At 40.7% G+C, this 27,058-nt stretch overlaps 1 protein-coding gene across 2 annotated transcripts in view; it reads right to left on the bottom strand.

Annotated features, from left to right (window-relative positions):
- GDA (guanine deaminase) overlaps positions 1-27,058 on the bottom strand; it is a 100,798-nt gene that overhangs the window by 42,239 nt on the left and 31,501 nt on the right. For both annotated transcript variants that reach the window (XM_054501934.2, XM_054501935.2), the window contains exons 2-3: positions 13,851-13,939; positions 6,669-6,840 (exon numbers count right to left, since the gene is read on the bottom strand). In XM_054501934.2, coding sequence (XP_054357909.1) covers positions 6,669-6,840; positions 13,851-13,939 — 261 coding nt within the window. The remainder of the gene's footprint in view (positions 1-6,668; positions 6,841-13,850; positions 13,940-27,058) is intronic.

The raw sequence follows: 27,058 nt of genomic DNA, 5'->3' as shown, positions 1-27,058 counted from the left end.
GGTTTGATAGGCATTGGAGGGAATCTGTTATCAAAAAGATAAGGAGGGGGAGAAAGAATCTGGAAAAAATCTTAGAGGAAACATAATCTATACGGTCAGAAGAAAGCTCAGTTAAAAAAAACAACTATGACTCACATCCTCAAAGAAATAAAAGACACTATTGCACCCACAAAACAAGAACAGAATGCTATGAAAATCAGAAAGCAGGAGCTCTCCAAAAGTAAAAATATTATAAATGAAATGTGGAAGCCAGTAGGAGGGTTGTAGGATAAATGACAAGAGAATTGCTCAGGAAAAGGAAAAGATGAAAATCAAAGGTGAGAACATAAGAAAATTAGGCTCAATCTAGGCAATCCAACATTTAGAATAAGAAATCTAAATTTTTTTAAATAAATGGAAGGGACAAAAATATGAAAAATAATATTCATCTCCAAAATTAAAATCCTCATAGAATTGTCAGCACAGGGAATAAAAAGAGAACCCAAAATAAGGCATATAATTATGAGATATTAAGTTCGTAAGTACAGAAAAGATGCTAAAAACTCCATGAAAAAAAAAAAAAACTGGTCACAGACAAATGACAGGACTCACAACGACATTGGATTTCTCACTAACAATGCTGGAAGAAGAACAATGCCTTCAAAGTCAACTCATATATATCATTCTGTAACCAAAAATCCTAAGTAAATAATCAAAGTACTTAGAAAACAGAAAACGCTCTATTATATAGTTTTCTATTTTCTAAGTACTTTAGAAAATTTTCTAAGGGCCACAGTGATACACAGACACTTAAGTACTTGCAAAAAATGCAATGCTCATGTTCTAGCAATTAAAAAGGAGGTCTTCCCACAAGTACATATAAGTTGTTTGTCACAACAGGAGTTATTTTAACATACAATTTTATACCTTGGTAAATTATAATCAAGTGTGAAGGTAGCATAGAAATATGATTAAGTACCGAAGGACTTGAAAATTTTACTCTCCATGAACTCTTTCTTAGGAAGCTTTTAGAAACTGTCTTTTAGTAAAACACAAGAGTAATCCAAAGTAATTCCTGGATCCAGGGAGTGGGCATTAAACGCAGGAAAGAGGCAAAGAGAATGCCAAGATTACAGTAGTGCTACAGAGAATACTGACCAGAAACAAGAGAATGGGAGGAGGTGAGAAGATCTTCAAGAAAGAAAATGGAACTGATATTGCCTGACCTGTCTGAGCACTTGGAAAAAGGACTAGTGGATTGAATACTTTGGGGCATGTCTTTAGCAGAAGCTTTTAAAGTGCAGAGGAAAACCCTCCAGACAGTGGCTCTTGCTTACGTTTTGCCTGTTATTAGCTATGTGACCTTGAGAAAGTTGCTTACATTCCATGTTTCTTCCTTTGTGAAAAAAGAGGGTTTTCGTGACTAGTACAGACATCAGAAGCTCACGTGTCTGCAGGATTGAAATAGTTTGGAGTTAGGATAATAGAAACGAACATGCCGTACCTTAGACAGTAGCCTGTAATTAGATCCAGTGTGTTCCATTTTTTGTTGTTGTTATTTTGGGTTTTGTTGTTTGAGACAGGGTCTTGCTCTGGAGTGCAGAGGTGCCATCACACATCACAGCTTACTGTAACCTTGAATTCTAGGGGTCAAGAGAGCCTTCCACCTCAGCCTCCCAAGTAGCTGGGACTACAGATGCATGCCACCATGCCTAGCTATTTTTTTTTTTTTAAGACAAGCCCTTGCTATGTTGCCCAGGCTGGTCTTGAACTCATGGCCCCAGGTGATCCTCTTGCCCTCAGACTCCCAAAGTTGTTGTTGGGATTACAGGCATGAGCCACCGCACCTGGCCCAGTCAATTGTTTCAAAAAAGCAAATGAGAACTCAGAAACATTGGTTAGTCCCAAAAGTCAAAAGAATTTGGAAACCTGTCAATTCTTCCAAATATTAAGATAATTTTCATGTAAAACAAAAAGATCTGGCCACCAGCAGAGGATGTTTAGAACCTGTCAATTACAGACAAGGATGAGCTCTCCATCACAATCCAGGTGGAAAGCCAATACCATGACAAAGGTATCAAATTTAATCTCCAGCAACTAGAAAAGTGTATGGGTTCTAGGATGTGCTCAGTAAATATTTACTGAACGAACACCTGAGTAAGCAGAATTACTAAAACAACAAGAGACATAAAATGAATGAAAAATAGCATCCTTTGATGAATAGGACAGGATGTTGTATCCTTGAAAGAGGAACAGGTTACTATAAATAGTAAGAGTGAGTTAATGATTTACAAAACTGGCCCATACCATTTCCTAAGAATGTAGTATGAAAGAAAAGTTTAGAGACATGAAAACAGAACAGAAGTTTCAATATTTTTCTAATAGTAATTATCAAAAGGAAGAATAGATTGAAGAGAGGAATATACTCAGAAAGAGAGAGAAAAAGAAAGAGAAATAACAGAATTCCTAGAAACAGAAGGAAGACAAAAGTTCTCTTATTGAAAGAACTATGTATTAAAGAGAATGAATTGAAGAATTAAACTGAGAATGAATTGGGATGATCAACAATTATAATTTCAGAATATCAGGAATGAAGAAAAATATCTCAAAGGCCAGAAAATTAACTAGAAAGAAATGAGAATCAGATTGATGTCAGCACATTGGATGCTGATAGATAAATAATTTCAAATAGAATTCTCTCTACAGCTAAGGCATTGTTCAAGAGTCAAAAAAAAAAAGTAGAGCCATTTTTGATAATTCTAGGTTTTAGAATGTTTATCACTCACCTGATTGGAAAGAATTGTCAGAGGATATATTCCAACAAAAATGAATGAAGACAGGGATCCAAGTAGCAAAATAAAAAGCAAAGCTCATTGTTAAATTATAATTATAATAACTATTATTACTGAGATGGAGTCTCGCTCTGTCACCCAGGCTAGAGTGCAATGGCGCACCTTGGCTCACTGCAACCTCCACCTCCTGGGTTCAAGAGATTCTCTCGCCTCAGCCTCCTGAGTAGCTGGGATTACAGGCACCTGCCACCATGCTTGGCTAATTTTTGTATTTTTAGTAGAGGCGGGGTCTCACCATGTTGGCCAGGCTTGTCTTGAACTCCTGACCTCAGGTGATCCGTCCGCCTAGGCCTCTCAAAGTGCTGGGATTACAGGCATGAGCCACCATGACCGGCCCTCATTGTTAAATTAAGTGCAGATGTTAAAATAAAAAACTGGAATTAAATTGAGATAATTTTTTAAATTAAACTTAAAAGTTAAATATTATCTTAAATACAGTATACATGGCAAAAAAAATGGAACTAAAATCTCAGATGATATAACATAGGACATAGCAAAAAGGGTAGGGATGAAGAAGGGAACAGAATGAAAATGCTCTTGTCTTACCATATGGGAGAATACGGAGCAAAAGAAGAGAATTGTTCAAGACTTTTAACAACTTCATCTCATAGAGATAGAAAAAAATGTCAAATCAACAGAGAAAATGCAGTCTTCTTTTAAAAAATCGCAGAATAATCATAAAAATTAACCTTTTATTAGGTCATAAATCTCAGCTATCCCCAAGAAAAATGACACATTACATTTACTAACCAAACTAAAATAAAACTCAAAATTAAAACGGATATGTAATCTAAATTTTTCTAAATTTTCAAAATTTTAAGCACCTTTCTACAATCTTGACTTAAAGATGAAATCGAAACGGAAAGCTGGGGCTATTTAGAAGCACTACACAAACACTGATAGTAAGCCCCTTCCTCAGTGTCAAGCCTAAACCAGGAGGTATAGGACTTATATGGGAGAAGATTTTAGTGAATGAGAAATTGAAGCTTCAAATTGGACTGTGTTAAAGCAAGCTAAATTTGGCCTGAGCATGCTTCTCAACTTTGAGTTTATATGGAACTGCAACCTAACTTAGTATATCAACTCACTGAAAGCCTGATTAGTAATATGCTTTTGTAACAAATAGCTGAGTCTCAGCCAATCGCAGCAGCTGAGCTCTAGCCAGTCACAGGTGCCAAGTGATCAGAACAAGTTTGAATAAGGCAAACCTAGAGCTGTAACAATCAAGCTTTTGCTGTACCTCACTTCCATTTTCTGTCTTAAATGCTGCCTGCCAACCTTGCTGGGCAGAGTCCTCTGAACCTTTCCTGGTTCTGAGAGCTGCCTGATTCTGGAATCGTTCTTTGCTCAATTTACTCTGTTAAATTTAATTTGTGTGAAGTTTTTCTTTCAACAACTGGAATGAACTGAAAACACTAGAAGGTTTGTGGGCCCACACTCATTCATTATCAGACACATAAGAAAGAACATAAGATATGTGCGCTGCAATTTTTTTTTTTCTTTTTTGAGACAAGAGTCTCACTCTGTCACCCAGGCTAGAGTGTAATGGCCTGATCTTGGCCCACTACAACCTCCTCCGGGTTCAAGCGATTCTCGTGCCTCAGCCTCCTGAGTAGCTGAGATTACAGGCACATGCCACCACACCCAGCTAATTTTTGTATTTTTAGTAGAGACGGGGTTTCACCATGTTGGCCAGGCCAGTCTCAAACTCCTGACCTCAGGTGATCCGCCCACCTTGGTCTCCCAAAGTGCTAGGATTACAGGCCTGACATCAAATACTTAAACAAATCTCTGATGTCAGAAATAATTTATATGGAGTACTGCCTGAAAAATATATAGTCTTTGATATTCTATCTCTCTAAACATAGAAGAATGATCTATCTGGACTTTTTGATGGTATAGAATCTTTACAATATATATTTTGACAGCATAGTATCTATCCACACTAAGGAATATTGAGATTAATTTTCTTAAGTTTCAGTATGAAGCATAGATAGGCTTTACCTTAACAAATGTGTTTTTTAATCATAAAAGCAGTGTAAATTTCATAACTAATTTCCCTCTTTGGGTCAGGTTCTAGAAATCTAAAGCCAAATTCATGACAAACTAACAAATGCATGGACCCCCACATTAGACATTGATTTCTTGGTTTTATTTTACTTTTCCTTCCCCCTTTTTTTTCTTTGCCTTGATTTCGTGACTCATTTTCTTTTGTTGTATACTACGCAATTTTCAGCTATCTCACATCTTTTTTAGAACAATGTGAGGTATAAATAAATTTTGAGAATAAAGATTTGGTGTGGTTAACACCATTCATTAACACAATGCACCAGCTACTTTATACATAGCTTTAGTCCTTCTCAGCTTTTCTAGTGTCATGTGGTGCATGCTAAATATGTAAGATCCACAATTGCACTGAATTTATAATTACGTGAGGCAAGTGTATAAATGTTAGCACTTGCTCGGCCGGGCGCAGTGGCTCATGCCTGTAATCCTGACACTTTGGGAGGCTGAGATGGGTGGATCATGAGGTCAGAAGTTCAAGACCAGCCTGAGCAATATGGTGAAACCCCGTCTCTACTAAAAATAGAAAAATTAGCCGGGTGCGGTGGCAGGTGCCTGTAATCTCAGCTACTCGGGAGGCTGAGGCAGGAGAATTGCTTGAACCTGGGCAGCAGAGGTTGCAGTGAGCCAAGATCACGCCACTGCACTCCAGCTTGGGTGAAAAGTGAGACTCTGTCTCCAAGAAAAAGAAAAAAAAAAAAAAAAAGCACTTGCTTTTACTCTTTGAGACTGGAATGATGCAAGACCAAAAAACTGGCAAGATGGTTAGGTCAGTTGATGTGGAAGGCTTATAATACTGCCACCACCACATGTAGTGAACACCTTAGGAGGAATCAATGGGTCCCACAAAAATCCATGAGTGTTCAGACCAAGTGCGCTGAACACCAGGACGTAATGGTCAGACAAGGCAGCATTTGCGCTTTAGCTCCTTTACTGCAGAAACTATTTCTGATTCCTGAGTAGATGCTGGTTCCGGGCATGGGATTGGAGTAAGAAAGGAACTGATTTTCCTGAAAGAGGAGAAGGAAGGACGCTTTCAGAGCCTTCAACATATGGCTGGCACACACTACTGCCACTGTTCAATGACTGTACTAGCCCCAGAGTTCCCTCTAGCGGTGTCAGTGCTCAAGTCACATTACCACGTGCCATGCAATATGGGACCATCCTATTTTCCTTCCTTGCAAAGCTCCCAGAATAACATGATATTCCTTCTAACAGTAATTTAAATTTTTAATTTTTAATTTCCTTGGGTATTTTTAAAGCAAACAAACAGAGCTCCTACCATGAGCCAGGCACTATTCTAAGAACTTCACAGATATTAACTTGCTTAATTATCATGAGAATCCTGTGAAATAGGTACTATCGTGATCTCTATTTTTTACAGATGGGAAAAGTGAGTCACATAACTTTGCAAAGGTCACATAATGAATCCATATGGTCCTCAGAACAGCATTATGGATTAGCAGGAGTAGGGAAATACACATATTCATTAAACCCAGATTTGGTAAAGTAAAACACAGAAAGTAAAAGAGTAATGTAAACCCACCAGATTGGGGTTTTGGAAACTTGAATTCAAATTCTCTCTTTGCCACTGACTAGCTGTGTAGGTGAGGTGGTCACAAACTCACTGGACTGTGAAAAAGAAACTTAAAAATTCTCTATGGCCCATCTTAGGCTTAAGTGCTTATGCTTTATAATTTAAATCTGTCCTAGGAAACTGATATTTCTATAGATGACCAAAGAGAATACTATACTCACACACAAGATACTTACGACAACTCTGGTATATACTTCTTCCGCAAAGTCAGTGTTCTGGAATCTGTGTTCTGCAGGAAATGTGTACTTGGTCAGCCACTCCAAGAGTGGCAGGTCTATGTTACTTCCAGCAAAGGAATACTGAGAGGCATGGATGTGTGTATCAACCAGCCCAGGCATGAAGAACTCACTGGAAATTAAGATGAGAATAAAAGTATTTAATAATATCTTCAGTCATTTCCCATATTTTTAAATCACATTTTTTCCCAAGCATGATTTCACTGTTCACCCCACACAGGTTTATAGGTAATGCAATCAGACAACTGTCAATTCTCCAATTATTTGGAGGTCAGGACATAAAAATGAAGCTCTGCTAGGAGAGATATAGCTCCTAGGTTGGAATGGCTGGTCGGGGGTTAACCAGAGATGACGAAGGGAGGGAAAAACACAGCATTGAGCAGAAGCAAAGCAGTGGTGGCACAAGAAAGGACGGGAACTCTGATTTAATCCTATGACTTTGTTCTCACAACTGATGGTTGTAGGTCAGAGATCAAGAATGGAAGAGGAGGTCTTTAAAACTTCTAGAGCCGTGCTGAGGAATGTGCACACGAGTCACTAAGGGCGACTAAAGGTAAGAAACAGACTGGCTGCAATTTTAGACGCAGCAGTCATCTTGATCTTGTCTGACTACAAGAAACCTAGTCTTTTCCCACGTGTTACAGAAACTGAGTTCTGAAATAGAAGCAGCAAGAGCAAGCTGGTTAGGGACAGGTGATCTCAGGAGATGGACCACAAACGGGCACTGGTGTAAGTAGTGAAGCGAAGAGGGAATTACATATGATGCTGTGACAACCATGTTCAGGATGCTTGTGATCACTAATGCTGCCACCTTGATCCACCAATTAATATTCATATTTCTATTGATTCTTATAATTAGAAAGTCCTGGAAAGTGTTCAGAGGCACTACCCACAGAATCGAGGCAGTATGGTGCTAACAGACACTTCATGCTTTTCTAAAGAGCTAATGCAGTTCACCGCAGTCACTATTAAGTATCCAACCTCATCCAAACAGATGTAGGCCAAAAGATGGGACCCTCTACTGCCACCATTATCCTAGGTAAATATTCAATCACATAAGCAACTTGAACTTGAAACCTAACATCACAAATAATTCCTTATGCTATCAAATCAAATGTATACATACCACCTAACTGTAAGCCTAATAAAGCCATGAGTAACTCTAAATGCTTTATTTTAAACCAAGAGCAAGGAATGGTAGACTCAGCGGTCATCTTGATCTTGTCTGACTACAAGAAAGCCTCTACATCACATGGAAAAGACTAGCTTTTTTGTAGTCAGTTATTATAATAATGATGGTGACAGCAGCTAATGTTTCCTGAATATGTACGTTCACTAGGCACTGGCACAGCGTTCTACATACATCATCTCATCTGTGGGCAGCAGTTGAGTTAAAGTGTATACATTCTGGTTTTGGCCTGCTAAGATCTGAAATCAGGTTTGACCATAAATCAGCAGTTAGATATTTGACATATTAAAAAAAAAAAAAAAAAACTCTGTGTGACTCAGTTTCCCCTTATGTAAAATGGAGATAGTAGTAGCGTCATAGGGCTGTCGTGAGGATGTATTTAGTGTGTGTAAGAACAATGCCTAGATAATGGAAAGCATCAATAAATGTTATGGATGATGACGATGATGATGTAATGTTCACAAGAAACTTAGTAAGTATGAGAGTACTGTTACCCTCCTTTACATAAGGGTAAGCTAAAGCTCAGGGAATTTATGTAGCTTGAAAAAAAGTAACTGTTAACTAGTCAGCTTTGGAGCTGAGATTCAACCCCAGGCAGTTTGTCTGTAGGTTCAGTACTCTCGGTCACTATGTTCCATGTGATGGAATTGTTAATTCACTAACTATGGAAATAAAGAACAGTGACAACTTTTTAAGGACGTCAAGAAGGCAGCATTAAGTGGGCCTATAATGTGGGAAGCACTCTGAGAGGGAGGGTGGAATATGGATTTCTCTCAGGTATCAGTCACTGATCTCTCCACAATGTCAGTCCTTTGGGTCTTTGCTTTCTCTCCCGTCATAAAACGGAATAGCAGTGTAACTTCTTCATGCAGTTAAATTGTTTAACCAAATAATATTTCCCAAATGTCTACTATATTTAGGAAACTGCCAAGCCCTGTGGAGAGTCCAGAGAAAAATAAGGCATATTGTCCTGAAAGACTTTATAATCTAGTTGAGGAGGTTACAGGTGAATGAGGGAGACAGAGAGGAGGAGGAAGGAAAACGAGGAGAAAGAAAAAGGAGAGGAGGAGAAGAGGAAAAGGACGAGAAAGGAGGAGGAGAAGGAGAAAAAGAGGAGGAGGAGGAAGAGGAGGAGGGAAGAAGAAGAAGAGCAAGAAAAGGAAGAAGAAGGAGAAGGGAGAAGAGGCAGAAGAAAAGAAGGTGAGGGGGCTGGGCACGGTGGCTCACGCCTGTAATCCCAGCACTTTGGGAGGCCGAGGCGGGCAGATCACGAGGTCAGGAGATCGAGACCATCCTGGCTAACATGGTGAAACCCCGTCTCTACTAAAAATACAAAAATTAGCCGGGCGTGGTGGCAGGCGCCTGTAGTCCCAGCTACTCGGGAGGCTGAGGCAGGAGAACGGTGTGAACCCAGGAGGCGGAACTTGCAGTGAGCGGAGATCGTGCCACTGCACTCCAGCCTGGGCAACAGAGCGAGACTCCATCTCAAAAAAAAAAAAAAAAAGAAAGGATTCAGATTCGAGGGTCTTCTTATATAGGTAACTCTAGAAGTTGGCGATGCCAGAGATCTCTGTGGAAGAAAGAACAAACCAACATCTTAAGCAGCACCTTCGACTTCAGGAGTAAGACTGAGAAAGAAAAGATCAGGATCAATCTTGGCAGAGTTATTGTCAGGAGGGTAGAGGGAACCCAGGACGGAGAGGTGTCAGGGACAGTAAAGAAGAGACATTCAAGAAGGAACAGGGCAGTGACTAGTGCCAAAAACTGCAAGGGTCAAAAATGCATGGCCTCAGGAATAATCCTAAGACCCCCAATTTTGGAAAGATTTAGCTCTTCCTTTAAAAAGTAGTCACTGAGTCTCTAGAATGTTTTGGTTACTGCACTAAGTGCTAAAAACAGAGTGTTTGAGAAAGTCCTGTGCAGATGGAGAGCTCCCTTTTAAAATATTTGGTAGTGAAATTTAGGATGAAGAAGAGTTCAAGTCACTTTATGTTTTTCATGTAGGAGAAATGAGCATGTTCATTGTAGCTGAGATGAGAGAGTGGAAGATGATTCAGAGTACAAAGTCTTCAGAGGCAACAGAAGCGCAAGAATTTATTGCATCTGAAGTGTGATTTTTTTACCCAGAAAAGTTACAATCCTTTTAAGGAAATAGTAAGCATCGTGAAATGATTATTAATAAAAAGATTCCCAGAATCAAGGTTACAGTCCAGGCTTAATTACAGATAATATTGGTATACACAGAAGCATGGAATGTGAGAGTGCACATGAGATTAGAGGTCAGTGAGCCCACCTACTCATTTTATAGAGAGAACAAAAGGAAGGTCTGGGATTGCAAGTTTATTTTTGACTTGCAATTTGTTGGCAGCTCAGCTAGGATTCAAACTCGGTTCTCCACTCACAACATCACTTATGGCTATATTGTAGCTACTAAAAGCCCAGCTGCAGGCAAAGCAGAGAAGAGATCTGAAGGCAGCAGCAGAAGGTAAAAATGCTCTCCTTTCTCCCTTCTTTTAAGCTTTCCTCTTCTCACTTTACTTAATCAGCATCATAATTTCCTCAGAGAATCTCAACTTCCCCCAGGTATTCCAAATCTGTAGTGTTGGTCAAGCCATATCATAACCTGAGCAAAAAAAATTATATATATATATATATATATATCCCCATATATATGCTTATCAGAACATCCACCTATCTTTTCACCAAATGGAAAACATTCATAAAGTTTTATAATCAGAAAACAATACAGGTATATATCAATACATGTGTGTATTGCCCAAACCATCATCACCATCATCAACCTGCCCTACCAGTAATGCAATGGCATCATGGGCCTGGGAATCCATGTTATTTGAAAGTGACTGTTCCATTGCACACACACAAAAAAATACATGGCTGTAAAACAAACAACATCCTGTCTTTATTTAAAATGTTGGCATTTTGTTCATCATGAGTTTTTGCATTAATTTTTTTTTTTTTTTTTTTTTTTGAGATGGAGTCTTACTCAGGCTGGAGTGCAGTGGTGTGATCTCGGCTCACTGCAACCTCCGCCTCCCAGGTTCAAGCCATTCTCCTGCATCAGCCTCCCGAGTAGCTGGGACTACAGGCGCCCGCCACCATGCCCGGCTAATGTTTTGTATTTTTAGTAGAGATGGGGTTTCACCGTGTTAGCCAGGACAGTCTCAATCTCCTGACCTCATGATGTGCCTGCCTCGGCCTCCCAAAGTGCTGGGATTACAGGCGTGAGCCACCACATCCGGCCCACACCTGGCTAATTTTTGTATTTTTAGTAGAGACAGGTTTCACCATGTTGGCCAGGCTGGTCTTGAACTCCTGACCTCAAGTGATCCGCCCGTCTCGGCCTCCCAAAGTGCTGGGATTACAGGGTGAGCCACCGCGCCCAGCCATGCATTACTTTTTATATTTTAAAATATTGCCTTAAAAGTATTTATCCTGATTACTGAGTTTTTGCCCCTCCCCCGCTGCTTTTAAATTTTGTGCCTGAGGTGAATGCCTCACTCCCCTCACCCTAATCCTGGCCCTGCAAACCTGTCCACGGTCCATGGCCACCATCTGATTCACTCCTACCACAGCACTGCCCATGGTACTCCAGTTGTGATTTTCCTTTTCTAAAAATCCACACAGTACTGAGATAGACCTGTAGATACACTGTGTATTGGGCCAAGGCTATTAAAAACTGTCTGAGACATCCCTTTATGGTATTTTAATCATGACTTAAATTCAACTGCACATAACTTGTGTGCTTAAGAATCTCTTTGCATTTTAAATATAATCTTTCTTCAAAGACTTCAGTCTTCTACTAAAATTTAAATTATTTCTTACCTTACTACTTCTTTGTGTGCAGTACTTACATACAACCCCCAGAATCTGCATTTCTGATGGATTTAATTTCAAAAGCAACCTCATAAAGAGGAAGAAAAGGATGTGAAGACCCACAGTTACGTTTACCCTCCTCCCCATCCTCCAACTGCTTCCACCATTCTCTCATCCCATCTCAGCCTCTACTTCAACTGCTTCCAAACCTTCTTCTAATCCTCCATCACAAAGACACGCAAGCAGGAGACTATAAATGTCAGTTGTTCCTCATCATAGATTCTTACGTGAAAATCTAGCAAGAGGAAGTAGATGGTAACAGCAGAAGCTACTATATTCATTTCCATGCCCAGTGCCCACACACTTCCAAGCCCATAGAGAGGCAGCAGGGAGAGGGAAGGAGGCAAGGGATGTGAGTAAAACTGCAGGTGGAGTGAAACTTTATAAATAGTCACTCTGTCTCTCTGGACTATGACCAGGGATGAGCTTCATAGTCTAGATGAGCTCAAAGAGGGAAAGTGGCTTGCTTGACTTTTAACATCTGCAAAGCTACAGTCTGTGGATTCAAACCAGGTATTTTCATTCCTAGTTCAATGTTCCTCTATTACGTGAAACAGTGTTCCTCTATATTATGTGAAAGTCAATTCCCAAGTTATCAAAGTGTTTTCAGAATATAAATGGTACCAATTTTATTGGCCTTGGAACTTACTTGGCCTGAAACAAGATAAAATATTTTAGCTTTAAAAAAGTCTTCCCATTCATGTCCTTTGCAGGGACATGGATGATGTCAGAAGCCATGACTTTCAGCAAACTAACACAGGAACAGAAAACCAAACACGGCATGTTCTCATTCATAAGTGGGAGTTGAACAATAAGAACAAATGGACACAGGGAAGGGAACATCACACAGCGGGGCCTGTTGGGGGGTGGGGGGGAAGGGGAGGGAGAGCATTAGGACAAATATCTAATGCATGTGGGGCTTAAAACCTAGATGAAGGGTTGATAGGTGCAGCAAACCACCATGGCACATGTATACCTATATAACAAACCTGCACGTTCTGCACATGTATCCCAGAACTTAAAGTAAAATAAATAAAAAATAAACTAAAAATTATAATCAAAAAAAGTTTTCCCATTTCCATAAAGCATATCAACCAGGCTATGAGGAAACTGAGTTTTGTTTTGTTTTGTTTTTTGTTTTTTGACAGAGTCTTGCTCTTTCACCCAGGCTAGAGTGAAGTGACATGATCTCGGCTCACTGCAACCTCTGCCCACCGGGCTTCAAGAGATTCTCCTGCTTCCTTCAGCCACCTGAGTAGCTGGGATTACAGGCATCATATGCGCCACCACGCCAGGCTAATTTTTGTATTTTTAGTAGAGACGGGGTTTCACCATGTTGGCCAGGCTGGTCTTGAACTCCTGATCTCAGGTGATCCACCCGCCTCGGCCTCCCAAAGTGCTAGGATTACAGGTATGAGTCACCATGCCTGGCCCAATCATTTCTTTAAGAACTGTATAACACATATTAAATATATATTATATATAAAATATAACAAATATTAAAAACCACTAAAAGTAGTTGAAATATAATATCACAGCTCAAGTGTGTTTCTGAACTTCCCCAACCAATTGATTCTCAAATTTTCTTTCCTCCCTACTTCTTAATAGTTAACCTCTATCATACCCCTCCTCACCTTGTTTCCTTCCTTACAGAAGCTATCACAATCTACCATGGTCTTGCTCAGGTATGTGTTTGCTTGTTTACTGTCTTTGTCCTCCATGAACTGTAAACCCTGTGAGGACAAGGACTTTGAAGATCTTTTTCACCTCCAGACCCTCCAGTACTGCACATAGCATGCTCAACAAATATATGCTAAAGAAATTGATGAATGATGGCAGCCTCTAGCTCTCTAAGTTTCCATCCTTCAGCTTCCTGTATACCTTCTCCTTCCCATCTCCTCCCTTAACAAATAATTACTACAAAATAATTATTGTTAAATTAATATTATTTTTTAAAGTCTCTCTGTCTCTCAAGGCAGGTTTTCTATAATTTAAGCTTATTAGTGGCACCCAGTAAAAGGGAAGAAGAAACAACTTACTGGTGGCTCAGTTCTCTTATTTCACATGGCTTGAAGCACCATTCTTTGGCCAGTTTTTCTTGTTGAGATGCTTCTTCTAAAAACACTATCTTTAAAAGAAAGAAAGAAAAGAAAAGAAACACATATTAGTGAGTCACAGTCATTTGTTTTTTATTAAATATGTAAATATTCTTAAAAGAGACTATAGCTGAGTTAAAAGGTATTTGATACCAAATGGAATTGAGTTTAGAGGCAAAAAAAAAAAAAAAGGTGTTTGCTTTTGGTCATCCAAAGACAAGCTGTGTGTGATTCCTCCTTTTCTGCCATAATATCAATGTGAGACTTCAAAAATTCTCAACTGAAGATACAAGGTATTAAAAATGGCTAATTGAAGAGGCGGAGCAAGATGGCAGAATAGAAGGCTTCACCAGTCACCCCCTGCAAGGACAACAATTTGACAACTATATTAAAAAGCACCTTCATAAGAACTACAAATCAGGTGAGCAGTCATGGTACTTGGTTTTAACTTTATCTCACTGAAAGAGGCACTGAAGAGATACAAAAACCAGTCTTGAATTGCATATGCTACCCCTTCCCTACCTCCGGGGCGTGGTGGGGTGGTGTGGTGTGGAGAGCATTTCTGGGCACTCGTGGAAGGAGAGCATAGCAATTATGAGCCACTGAACTCAGTGCTGTTCTGTTATAGCAGAAAAGAAAAGTGGACCAAACTTAGCTGATGTCTGCCCACAGAGGGAGCATTCAAACCAGACCTTGCCAGAAGGGAATTGCTGATCCCAGCAGTTGGGACTTGAGTTTCCACAAGCCTAGCCACAGACTACAGCGGGCTAAAGTGCCCAGGGGCCCTAATAAACTTAAAAGACAGTCTAGGCCCCAAGGACTACAACTTTTATGTGAGTCCTAGTGCTGAACTGGGCCCAGAGACAATAGGCTGGGCTGGCGGGGAGCACAACCTCCTGAGACACAAACTGGGGTGGCTGCAGGAGTGCTAGCATCACCCCTCCCCTAACTCCAGGCCACACAGCTCATGGCTCCAAAAGAGACTCCTTCCTTCCATTCGAGGAGAGGACAGGGAAGAGTGGGGAGGACTTTTTCTTGCATCTTGGATACCGGGTCAGCCACAGCAGGATAGGGCACCTATCACGGGTGTGAGACTATCTTTCCAGGCCCTAGCTCCTTGACAGCATTTCTAGACATACTTTGGGCCAAAAGGGAACCTGATGCCTTGAAGGAAAGGACTCAGTCCTGGTAGGATTCATCACCTGCTAACTGAAGAGCCCTTGGGCCCTGAATAACCAGCAGCAATACCCAGGTACTACGTTGAGGGTCTTGGGTGAAACTCAGCACATTCCCAGCTGTGGTGGCTATGGAGCAAGACTCCTTCTGCTTGAGGAAAGCAGAGGGTAAATGGTACTTTGTCTTGCACTTTAGGTACCAGTTTGGCCACAGAAGAATAAAACATCAAGCAGGCTCCCGGAGTCCCCAGTTCCAGAACTTGGCTCTTAAACAGTATTTATGGATCTGCCCTGGGCCAGAGGGAAGCCTACTGCTCTGAAGAGTTAATCCCAGGCCAGGCAGAATTCACAAGTTGACTAAGAATCCTTGGGATTTAAGGGAACATAGGCAGTAGTCTGGCAGGACTTCCAGGGGACCTGTGGTGGCAGTGGACACAAGGTAAGGCTCCTCCACCTTCAAAAAGGGGAAGGAAGAGTGGGAAGGACTGTATCTTGTGGTTTGAGTTCAGCTCAGCCACAGTACAACAGAACACCAGGTGGCTTTCTAAGTCTTTTGACTCTAATCGCTAGCGCCCTGACAGCACCTCTAGAACTGCCGGGGAACTGGGGTGACTTACCATCCTGAAGGGAAGAATACAAGCCTGGCTGGCTTCACCACCTGCTGATCGTAGAGCCCCAGGGCCTTGAGTGAACATAGACAGTAGCCAGGGAGTGATTACAGCAAGCTGTGGACAACACCCAGTGCTGTGCTGGCTTCAAGTCTGACCCAGCACAGTCATAGTGATTGTGGCCACAAGGGTGATTGTGGCCACAAGCGTGCTTGTGTCACTCTACCCCGAGCTTCAGGTGGTTAAGAACAGAGTGAGAGACTGTTTGGGAGATAGTAAGGGAAGAGAACAAGAGTCTCTGCCTGGTAAACCAGAGAATTCTTCCAGTTCTTGTCCAGGACCATCAAGGCACTACCTTTACGAGTCTGCAAGAACCACACTGTTACTGGGCTTGGGGTGCCCCCTAAAGCAGATATAGCTTAGATCACAACACCAAAGTCCTTTCAAATACCTGGAGAGCCTTCCCAAGAAAGACAGGTACAAACAAGCCCAGATAGTGACAAGTACAATAAATACCTAACTCTTCAATGCCCAGGCACAAACAAACATCTACAAGTATCAAGACATTCCCAGAAAAAAAATGACCTTACCAAATGAACTAAATAAAGTACCAGGGATTAATCCAGGAGAGAGAAAGATATGTAACCTTTCAGAAAGAGACTTTACAATACTTGTTTTGAGGAAACTCAAAGAAATTCAAGATAACACAGAGAAATAATTCAGAATTCTATCAGATAAATTTAACAAAGAGATTGAAATAATTAAAAAGAATCAAGGAAAAATCCTGAAGCTGAAAAATACAATTGGCATAATGAAGAATGCATCAGAGTGTTGTTGTTTGTTGTTGTTGTTGTTGTTTTGAGAAGGAGTCTCGCTCTGTCACCAGGCTAGAGTGCAGTGGCACCATCTCGGCTTACTGCAACCTCCACCTCGTGGGTTCAAGCGATTCCTGTGCCTCAGCCTCCTGAGTAGCTGAGATAACAAGCCTGCACCACCACACCCACCTAATTTTTGTATTTTTGTATTTTTAGTACAGACGGGGTTTCACAATGTTGGCCAGGATGGTCTCGATCTCCTGACCTAGTGATCTGCCTGCCTTGGCTTCCCAAAGTGCTGGGATTACAGGTGTGAGGCGCCGTGCCTGGCCCAGAGTGTTTTAATAGTAGAATTGATCAAGCAGAAGAAAAAATCTGTGGGCTTGAAAATAGGCTATTTGAGGCCAGGCACAGTGGCTCATTCCTGTAATCCCAGCACTTTGGGAGGCCGAGGCAGGTGAATCACGAGGTCAGGGGTTCAAGACCAGCCTGGCCAACTTGGTGAAAACCCATCTCTACTAAAACTACAAAAGTTAGCTGGGCGTGGTGGTGGGCGCCTGTAATCCCAGCTACTCAGGAGGCTGAGCAGAGAATTGTTTGAACCCGGGAGGCAGAGGTTGCAGTGAGCTCAGATCGCGCCACTGCACTCCAGCCTGGGCAACAGAGTGAGACTCGTTCTCAAAAAAAAAAAAAAAAAAAAAAAAGGCTATTTGAAAATACACAGTCAGAGGAGACAAAAATAAAAAGAATAAAAAACAATGAAGCAAGCCTATAGGATCTAAAACCCCACAAATTCAATAACTCATAGATTTGCCTCTAAAGAGGAGGTAGGAAAAGAGATAGGGATGGAAAGTTTATTCAAAGGGATAATAAAGAACGTTCCAAACCTAGAGAAAGATACCAATATCCAAGTACAAGAAGGTAACAGAATACCAAGCACACTTAATCGAAAGAAGAGTATCTCAAGGCATTTAATAATCAAACTCTCAAAGATCAAGGATAAAGAAAGAATCCTAAAAGCAGCAAGAGAAAAGAAACATGGCTGGGCACGGTGGCTCATGCCTGTAATCCCAGCACTTTGGGAGGCCGAGGTGGGTGGATCACCTGAGGTCAGGAGTTCAAGCCTGGTCAACATGGTGAAACCCCATCTCTACTAAAAAATACAAAAAATCAGCCAGGTGTGGTGGCAGACACCTGTAATCCCAGCTATTTGGGAGGCTGAGGCAAAAGAATCACTTGAACCCCGGAGGTGGAGGTTGCAGTGAGCCAAGATCGCGCCATCGCACTCCAGCCTGGGCAACAAGAGCGAAAAGAATCAAGCTACTCGGGAGGCTGAGGCAGGAGAATGGCGTGAACCCGGGAGGCAGAGCTTGCAGTGAGCCAAGACAGCACCACTGCAGTCTGGCCTGGGCAAAAGAGCAAGACTCCATCTCAAAAAAAAAAAAAGGAGCCTTCCCTTTACTTTCTCCCTGTACTTTTGCCCAGTCCACCAGCCATCTTCTTCCTCTGTTTTCCTAGTCGAGGTTAGATTCCACCATCTATTATTTCATATTTCCATTGTCTTTTACTTAACTTACACCTGGTAAAAATAACTGAACCCCACTTTCCCTTTTTCTGGGCTGCACCTGAGTAGCCACGCAGTACTGGAACAAGGCATGCGGTACAGTGGATGGAATAGCCATAGTCACCAAGCTCAAATGTGCCCCTACCAAGGCTTCTGCCTGGCACCCTACGATATTTCTCTAGCATTGTGGTCTTTAACTGTCAATGAAATGATAGAAGACCTCATTGCTTATCAATTGACAGATCATTAAAGATATTTTTGATAGATTAATATGTAATTTTATCACATAACAAGTTCAAAGAATTGAATGATATTGCTACAATGAAACTTTTTCCATTTGCATCTACTTGATTTATGTTAAAATTATTCCTAAAACTCACATCTATTAAAATGGAAAATAAGAAAAAATTGATGCTGCTCCTTATTTTATTCTACCAACAAGTAACAATCATTCATAGATATATTATCAAACTGGATGAAAAAAACTTTTATTTTACACTTAACAAATTACCTTCAAAATGTGTAATACAATTTTTTTTTAATTTTCTTATATTCCCAGGCCACTGTAAATGCTTAAATCTATGTACAGACATTTTACTACAATGGTTGATCAATAGAAGGCTTTCAAGTATAAAAATATATTGCATTAGTAAAAAGTCTGTGAGGGAAGTAGAATAGAATTAGTAATTCAAGAAGAAAAGGGGATTACAGTTGCCCCTTGAATAATGCAGGGGTTAGGAGCACCGTAGTCTAAAATGAGCGATAACTTTTGATTTCCCAGAAACTTAACTACTAATAGCCTACTGTTGGCCAAAGACTTACCAATAACATAATCAACATAAAGTTAACTAACACATATTTTCTATATTATATGTATTATATACAGTATTCTTCACTAAAGTAAGCTAGGAAAAGAAAACATGGGGGGGGGGGGGTGAAGTGGCTCATGCCTGTAATCCCAGCACTTTGGGAGGCCACGGCAGGCAGATTGCTTGAGGTCAGGAATTCGAGACCAGCCTGGCCAACATGGTGAAACCACGTCTCTACTAAAAATACAAAAATTAGCTGAGTGTGGTGGCAGGTGCCTGTAGTCCCAGCTACTTGGGAGGTTGAGGCAGGAGAATTGCTTGACCTGGGAGGCGGAGGTTGCAGTGAGCCAAGATCATGCCACTGCACTCCAGCCTGCACAACACAGCAGAGACTTCGTCTCAAACAAAACAAAAACAAACAAACAAAAAAACAAGAAAAGGAAAGAAAACATCAACAACCTACTCTCACAATAACTAACCCACTCCCTTCATAATGGCATTAATCCATTCATTAGAGCTTCATCCCTATGACCCAGTCACTTTTTAAAGGCCCTACCTCTTAATACTGTTACAATGGCAATTAAATACTAACATGAGTTTCAGAGAAAACAAACATTCAAACCATAGCATTCTGCCCTGGCCGTACAAAACTCATGTACTTTTCAAGTACAAAACATATTCATTTCTTTTTTTTGTTTTGTTTTGAGATGGGGGTCTCACTCTGTCACCCAGGCCGGAGTACAGTGGCATGATTTCGGCTCAGTGCAACTTCCACCTCCCAGGCTCAAATGATCCTCCCACCTAAGTCTCCAGAGTAGCTGGGACCACAGGTATGTGCCACCACGCCTGGCTAATTTTTGTATTTTTGGTAGAGAAGGGGTTTCACCACGTTGCCCAGGCTGGTACCGAACTCCTGAGCTCAACTGATCTTCCTGCCTTGGCTTCCCAAAGTGCTAGAATTACAGGCATGAGCCACCGTATTTGGCCTAAAATAGATTCATCTCATTCCAGTAGTCCCAAAAGTCTTAAGTAGTTGTTCCAGCATCAATTCAAAAGTCCAGAGTCTCAGGTCAGGCGTGGTGGCTTACGCCTGTAATCCCAGCACTTTGGGAGGCTGAGGTGGGAGGATCAATTGCACCCAGGAGTTTGAGACCAGCAGCATAGCAAGACCCCATCTCTACTAAAAAAATCAAAAAAATTAGCCAGGTATGGTGATGCATGCCTGTAACCCCAGCTATTCAGGAGGCTGAGGTGGGAGGATCACTTAAGCCTGGGAGGTCAAGGCTACAGTGAGCTGTCATCACACCACTGTAGTTCCAGCCTGTGTGACAAAGTGAAACCCTGTCTCCAAAAAAAAAAAAAAGTCTAGAGTCTCCTCTGTATCAGATGTGGGTGAGACACCAGACAGGATTCATCCATAGGCATATTCCTACAGCTGTGAGCCTGTGAAATCAAATTTGAAGTTATCTACTTCCAGAATACAATGGTGGGGCAAGCATAGGATTGACAGTCCTGTTCCAAAAGGGAGAAATAGGCAAAAACAAAAGAGTAACAGACTCCAATTAAGTCCAAAACCCAATGGGAAAAAAACACTTTAAGCCCTAAATTTAGAGAATAATCTTTGACTCCATTTTCTGCATCCTGGGCACACAGGTCTTGGGCAGCCCCACTCCTATGGCTTTCCTAGACCCAGCCCATGCTTCATAGGTTGGAGTCTCCTGCCTGCTGCTCTCCCAGGCTGAGGTTGCACACTAGTAGCTCCACGATCCTGGAGTCTCAGTGCCAGTCCTGCTCCCAGGGCTCCACTAGGCATTACCCCAGTGAGGACTCTCTGTGGCAGCTCTGGCACTAACCCCAACCCCACATTTTTGTGCAGTATTGCCATAGCTGGGGCTCTCTGCAGTGGCTCTGCTTCTGTGACAAGTCTCTGCCTGGGGCTCCAGGTTATTTGCAACATACTTTGAAATCTAGGTGGATGAAGCCATGCCCCCATAGATCTTGCATTCTGCATGCCTGCAAACTTAACACCACATGGATGCAACCAAGATTTGCCACTTGCATCTTCTGAAGTTGTGGCCTGAGCCACACATGGACCTGCTTGAGCCGTGGTGGGAACGGTGAAAGAGCTCTGCGCTGGAATGCAGGAAGCAGCGACGTGAGGTGGGTCTGGGCAGTGAGCCTGTGTAGGCTGCTCCTAGCCCAACCCCTCAAACTATTCTGCCCTCTTAGAACTCTGGGCCTGTGATGAGCAGGGCAGCCTCAAAGATCTCTGAAATGCCTTCAGGGTCTATCTTCCATTGTATTGATGGTGGCTGTCTTCTGTCTGTATTAATCTCGTCAGTAAATGGTCTCTTGGTTCCACACTAGAACGCTTTTTTGTTGTTTACATGGCCAGGCTGCAAATTTTCCAAATCTTTTCACATAGCTTCCTTTTTCATTATAAATTCCATCTTTAAATCATTCCTTTCCTCTAGCATCTTACTATAAGCGGTTAAAAGTAAACATGCATCAGCCTGAATGCCTTGCTGCTTAAATATGTCTTCAGCTAGATATCCTATTTCATCACTTTTAAATTCCACCTTTCACAAAGCCCTCAGTTATAGACACATTTCAGCCAAGTTCTTTGCTACTTTATAACAAGGATGGCCTTTGCCCCAGTTTCCAATACCTTGTTCCTCAGTTCCATCTGAGATCTCATCAGAACAGCCTTTACTGTCCATATTTCTGTCAACATTCTGGTCATGACCACTTAGGTAATCTTTAAGAAGTTCAAAACTTTCCCCAGTCTTCTCTTCTTCTGAGCCTTCACCAGAATCACTTTCAATGCTCCATTTACAGCAATCTAGGCTTTTTCTAGCCTGCTTCTCCAAATTCTTCCAGCCTTTACTCATTGCCCAGTTCCAAAGCCACTTGCATATTTTCAGGTATCTATTATTCCAACAACACTGGTCTTGGTACCAATTTTCTGTCTTAGTACATTTTCTCCTGCTACAACAGAATACCACAGATTGGTAATGTATAAAGAGCAAAATGGGTTTGGCTCACCGTTTTGGAGGTTAGGAATTCCAAGAGCATAGCACCAGCATCTAGCCAGAGTCATCATACAGCAGAAAGGTGGAAAGGCAGGCAAGAGCATGTGAAAGAGGGAAGCACTCGAGGCCAGACTCATTTTATAACAACTCACTGTCAAGATAACCACTACCATGGTAACAAGATTAATCCATTTATGAGAGCTCCGTCCTCACGGCCTAATCACTTCTGAAAGGCCCCACCTCTTTAATACTATTACAATGGCAATTGAGTTTCAACATGAGTTTCTGAGAGGACAAACATTCAAACCATAGCAGGTGTCTAAATAATGACAGTGGTTATCTCTTTAGGAAAGAAGTTGAGAGTGACTCCACTTTCATCTTTACTCCTTTTTAGATACAAAGTTGTTAATAATAAATGTCTTATTCTAGCCAATATAATAAAAATATGCATTAAGTGTATATGAAAATGCAAAGTATGAAAAACAGAAATATATATGCATAGTCTCTACTCATAGAGCTTAAGGTTTAGGAGTTAAGACAGGCAGAGGTAGAAAATGAGTTAGACATGAGAAGGGAGGATGAGGAAGTGCAATGGCCCTGTGGGTTCCAATGGAGAGATAATAAGTGTGATCAGTGAAGATTTCAAAGAAAAGGCAGAACTTGGACAGTGATTGGTAGGATTTGGTACTTGGTAAGTATCCAGGGTTGTGGGAAAAGGGATGGAAGGGGTAACAACAGGAGCAGCGGCAAAGAGGCAAAAAGCTACAAGATGTGAAATAGACAGGAGTATTCTATAAATAACATGGAAGCGTTGGGTTGGGGAAAACCTTAATTCACAAATCAAGTACTTAATAGATTTTTGTCTTGCTTTCATTCATGTTTTCACTCAGAAAGTACTTCCTGAGTGCTTCCCGTATGCTCAGGATTATTCCAGAGACTGGGAACAATAAATTGATAAAGATATACTGCATAGTGAGTGTTATGGTGAAAATAAAGGGAGGTAAATAGACTAAAATGTAGAGTGTGATGGTTTCTCTGAAGAAGGAGGTTTAAGCAGAGACTTGCATAAAAGGAGAGAGTGAACCACTTAGACATTTGGGGAAGAGCATTCCAGGCAGAGGGAATATCTAGCAAGGACCCCAAAATGGGAGTGTGCTTGGCAGGTTCTGAAACACCGGAGAGGCTAGTGGGGATACAGTACAAGGACTACAAGAAAGACTGATAGGAGATCAGATCAGAGGCAGCCAGGGATCAGCCCTGAGATTTATTTTCAGGAAATCTCTAAAAAAAATTTGGAAAGCAAATGTGGCAAAATTACAAAGTATGATTGATGCTTTCTTCATGGGGCTACTGCTTTTTCATCCCAAGGTTTCCTGGATTTATGCAGGAAACCTGTTCACTCGTTCACCATCTAGTGGGTACCCACCATGGCTAATTGGCCTTCCCCTTCACAGGCCACACTCTAGGTGGGCTGTTAAGCATATACACAAGTCATTAAAAACCAAGTTTCACAAATAATAAAGTCATGGTCCCAGCTGGCAGGTATCTTCTCAACTGACCCCTTGTTTTCCAGATGAAATTGACTCCCTTCTGCTAAGAAAACAACTCCAAGTGCTTTCTTACTTGAAACTAGGACTATTTAGGATGAGCAATAATGAGAATGTCGGGAATACTAAAGCCAAAAGCAGATGAGTAATGGCTGTCAGCTAATGAAAAAAACTGCTGCAAGATACAGGCTTCAAACACCAGATGGCAAATTTGGGCAAGAGGCTTGTTGCTATGGAACAAAGTAAACTGCTCTTTGAGCCACTGTGAAATAGCTCAGCCATCCAACAAAATAAAATAACATATTTCAATCCATTATACAAAATCCACTCTTACGTCACTGGGAGGGGAGATAAAACCAGATAAAAATATGAGGTCTCAAAGATTTCTTGAAGTTTTTGAACAGAGACAAAAATTGCCATATTAGCTCAATTCATGTCAAACAGATTAATGGAAAAGAGAGATGAAGTGAGATTGCCTTAAAATAAAAACCAAAGCGGGGGAAAAAACCCTGTCGGACTAGTACAATGGGGCGAATAATGTTACAAAGGCATCAAAGAATAGCATGAGGCATGAGGGACTTAGATCTTCAGATCCAATATTCTCATTTCATAAAGAAACAGGCCAGGTTATTTTAAATGCCTAAGGTGCAGGGGAAGCCAGGAGTATCTCCTAAACTAGACATGTCTTCTGAGATTCTTCCAAAACTTTATGATTGCTTCTGTAATAGTATAAACCAAGGATCAGCACAGTTTCTCTAAAGGGTGAGACAGTAAATATTTTAGGCTTTGCAGGCCATATTGTGTCTATTGTACTACTTAAATCTGTCACTGAATTGCAAAATCAACCATAGACAATATAGTAGCAAATGGCTATGGCTATATTCCAATATAACTTTATTTATAGGAACTGAAATTTGCATTTTATGTAATTTTCATTTGTTATAAAATCTTCTTCTTCTTCCTTTTCTTCTTCAATTTTTTTCAATCATTTTAAAACCATACTTAGCTCACAGGCCATATAACTCAGGGAGCTGGATTTGGCCTGTGGCCTACAGTTGCCAACTTCTGATACGAACTCCTAAAAAGATGCATGTAAATTAAAATTATATAACTTGAAAACCATCCCAGTGGCTTTCACTAGCATTTCTCTGAAACTTTATATTTATTTATGATTAGCTTCCAAATGGAAATAACATTTAACATTTTTCTTTCACATCAGGGACTGATCAAATGCCCTTGGTATTTGATCAGAGTACAGACTCTGGTGGCTTACAAGTATCATTTTGTAGTAGAAAACAAACACTTCTTGATAGATGAAGGATGTACATTTAGGAAGCAACCAAGATGTCCTTCAGTAGAAGAATGGATAAATAAACTGTGGTACATCCAGAAAATGGAATATTATTCAGCAATAAAAATAAATGAGCTATTAAGCCACGAAAATACATAATCTTACATGCATATTACTAAGTGAAAGACACAAATCTGAAAGAGCTTCATATTATATGATCCCAACTATATGACATTCTGGAAAAGGCAAACTACGGAGACAATAAAAAATCAGTAGTTGTCAGGGGTTGGAGGAGGAAGGATGAATAGACAGAGCAGAAGAATTTTAGGACAGTGAAAACACTCTCTATGATACTATAATGGTCAATACATCATTATACAAGTGTCTAAAACCACATAATGTACAAATCCAAGAGTAAGCCCTAGTGTAAACTGTGGACTTTGGTTGATAATGATGTGTCAATGTAGGTTTATCAGTTGTAGCAAATGTAGCACTCTGGTGGGGGATATTGATAATGAGGGGGCTGTGCATGTATTCCAGCAGGGGATACATAGGAAAGCTCTGTACCTTTCTCTCAGCTTTGCTGTGAACCTACAACTTCTCTAAAAATTAAATTTTTAAAAGATAAGTGCAAAGACTCAAGATTTGTAATAGTAATTTAATGTAATGCTTATGTTGCAAAGTGGTATAAGGTATAGACAGTCAAATCTGAATAAAGAAAACAATATTCATGGCAGGAAAAAAAGTAACTTTAATAACTCTTCTGATCTCTGCAGAAGACACCACTAATAAATCATTGGTATTTAACACATTTTTATTAGAAATATAAAGCAACATATTTTAAAATGATGGGATGTCTGATAATAATAAAAAGATTAAAATATATTTCCTATGTGCCAAACACCATCCTACATACTTTACATGCATTAACTTGTTTAAACCTCACAAGAACCCTGTGAGGCACTATTACTAGCCCCATTTTGCAGATGATAAAATTGAGGCACAGAGATGTTAAGGACCTTGCCCAAAATTACACATCTGGCAGGTAATAAATCCTGGATTTGAACCCCAGTCTGCCTACAGCCTAAGGGCTATTAGACACTACATTATGTATTTTTTCATGTAATATTTTAAAAGACAAACAGCCTTTTCCTTTTCTTTTTTTCTTTATAAACTATTTCTTTGTGCCTTTCCTTTCCTTTTCCTTCCATTCATACAGCCCCAGCAGGTGGGCCTGGTGGATCCAGGAATGCAGAGGTAGTTGGGGCTAAGGGAGCAGTCAAGGCTGAGAATGCTAATAGGGTCAGGGGAACTGGGGTTGGAGAAGTGCAGTGTCAAGGAGGCAGGTGGAATGGGCAAGGCTGTAGCCGAGGAGACAGTCACCAGGGTCAGGAGATTGATTACATATAGGAGTAATATATATTTACATATATTTACATACATATATATTACATGCACACACACTAGCTTTATCTGCTGAGAGGCCTAGAGACAATGAAACCCAGATGCAATCAGCACCCCTAGTTCTCAGATCTTGGTTTCTAAATACCATTCTCCACAAAACAGAACCAAGTGACTCCAGGGCTCATTCCAGGGCTCTGGTAAAGAAAATACAAGATGAGTCTAGAACATAATTTTGTGCCAAAAGTAAAGAAGTGCTAGAATATAGTCGGAAAGTAGTCAAAAGGACAAAGAAGCCACTCTAAACAAACTCTCACTAGGTAAATCTGGGCCAATTTGAGCATCAAAATAATAAAAATACTAACAGATTAAACTCCAAAGAATAATATGGGAATCCATGAGTCCACAATGATAAGTAAATGAATGAGTACATGAGTGAGAATGGAGAGTTCTTTCTTCCAGTGGAATTCCAACTAATATATGTGGAAGAAATGACACAATTAGAAAATGAGCATTTGGCATCCATCATCATAAAAAAAAGATTCATGCAAAAATCATCAATGAACACTAAAACTAGTGCGTGAAAATTTGTTGAGAAACAGGATATTTATATAATTATCAAAGTATCTCCCCACAAAGTTTATTTTACAAAGAGATGTGCAGAAAGCTGGCCCACACCACCTCAGCCAAGTGACCAAAGTTAACATCACCAATAACGGGACAATTCCACATCCTGTGCCTCCTGATATGATGCACTGAGAGCACAGCATCATTTCTCCGATGTCCCTGCCAAAAATGCATGACTTGAATCTAATCATGAGGAAACATCTGACAAACCCAAATTAAGGGACAGTTTGAAAAAAGAAGAAACTGTTCTATATTCTTGAAAATTATCCAGAGCATGAAAGA

Source organism: Pongo pygmaeus, chromosome 13 (genome assembly GCF_028885625.2).
Source record: "Pongo pygmaeus isolate AG05252 chromosome 13, NHGRI_mPonPyg2-v2.0_pri, whole genome shotgun sequence".
Taxonomy (NCBI): domain Eukaryota; kingdom Metazoa; phylum Chordata; class Mammalia; order Primates; family Hominidae; genus Pongo; species Pongo pygmaeus.
Note: the sequence above shows the minus strand (reverse complement) of the source record. Positions and strands in the feature narration are given on the sequence as shown.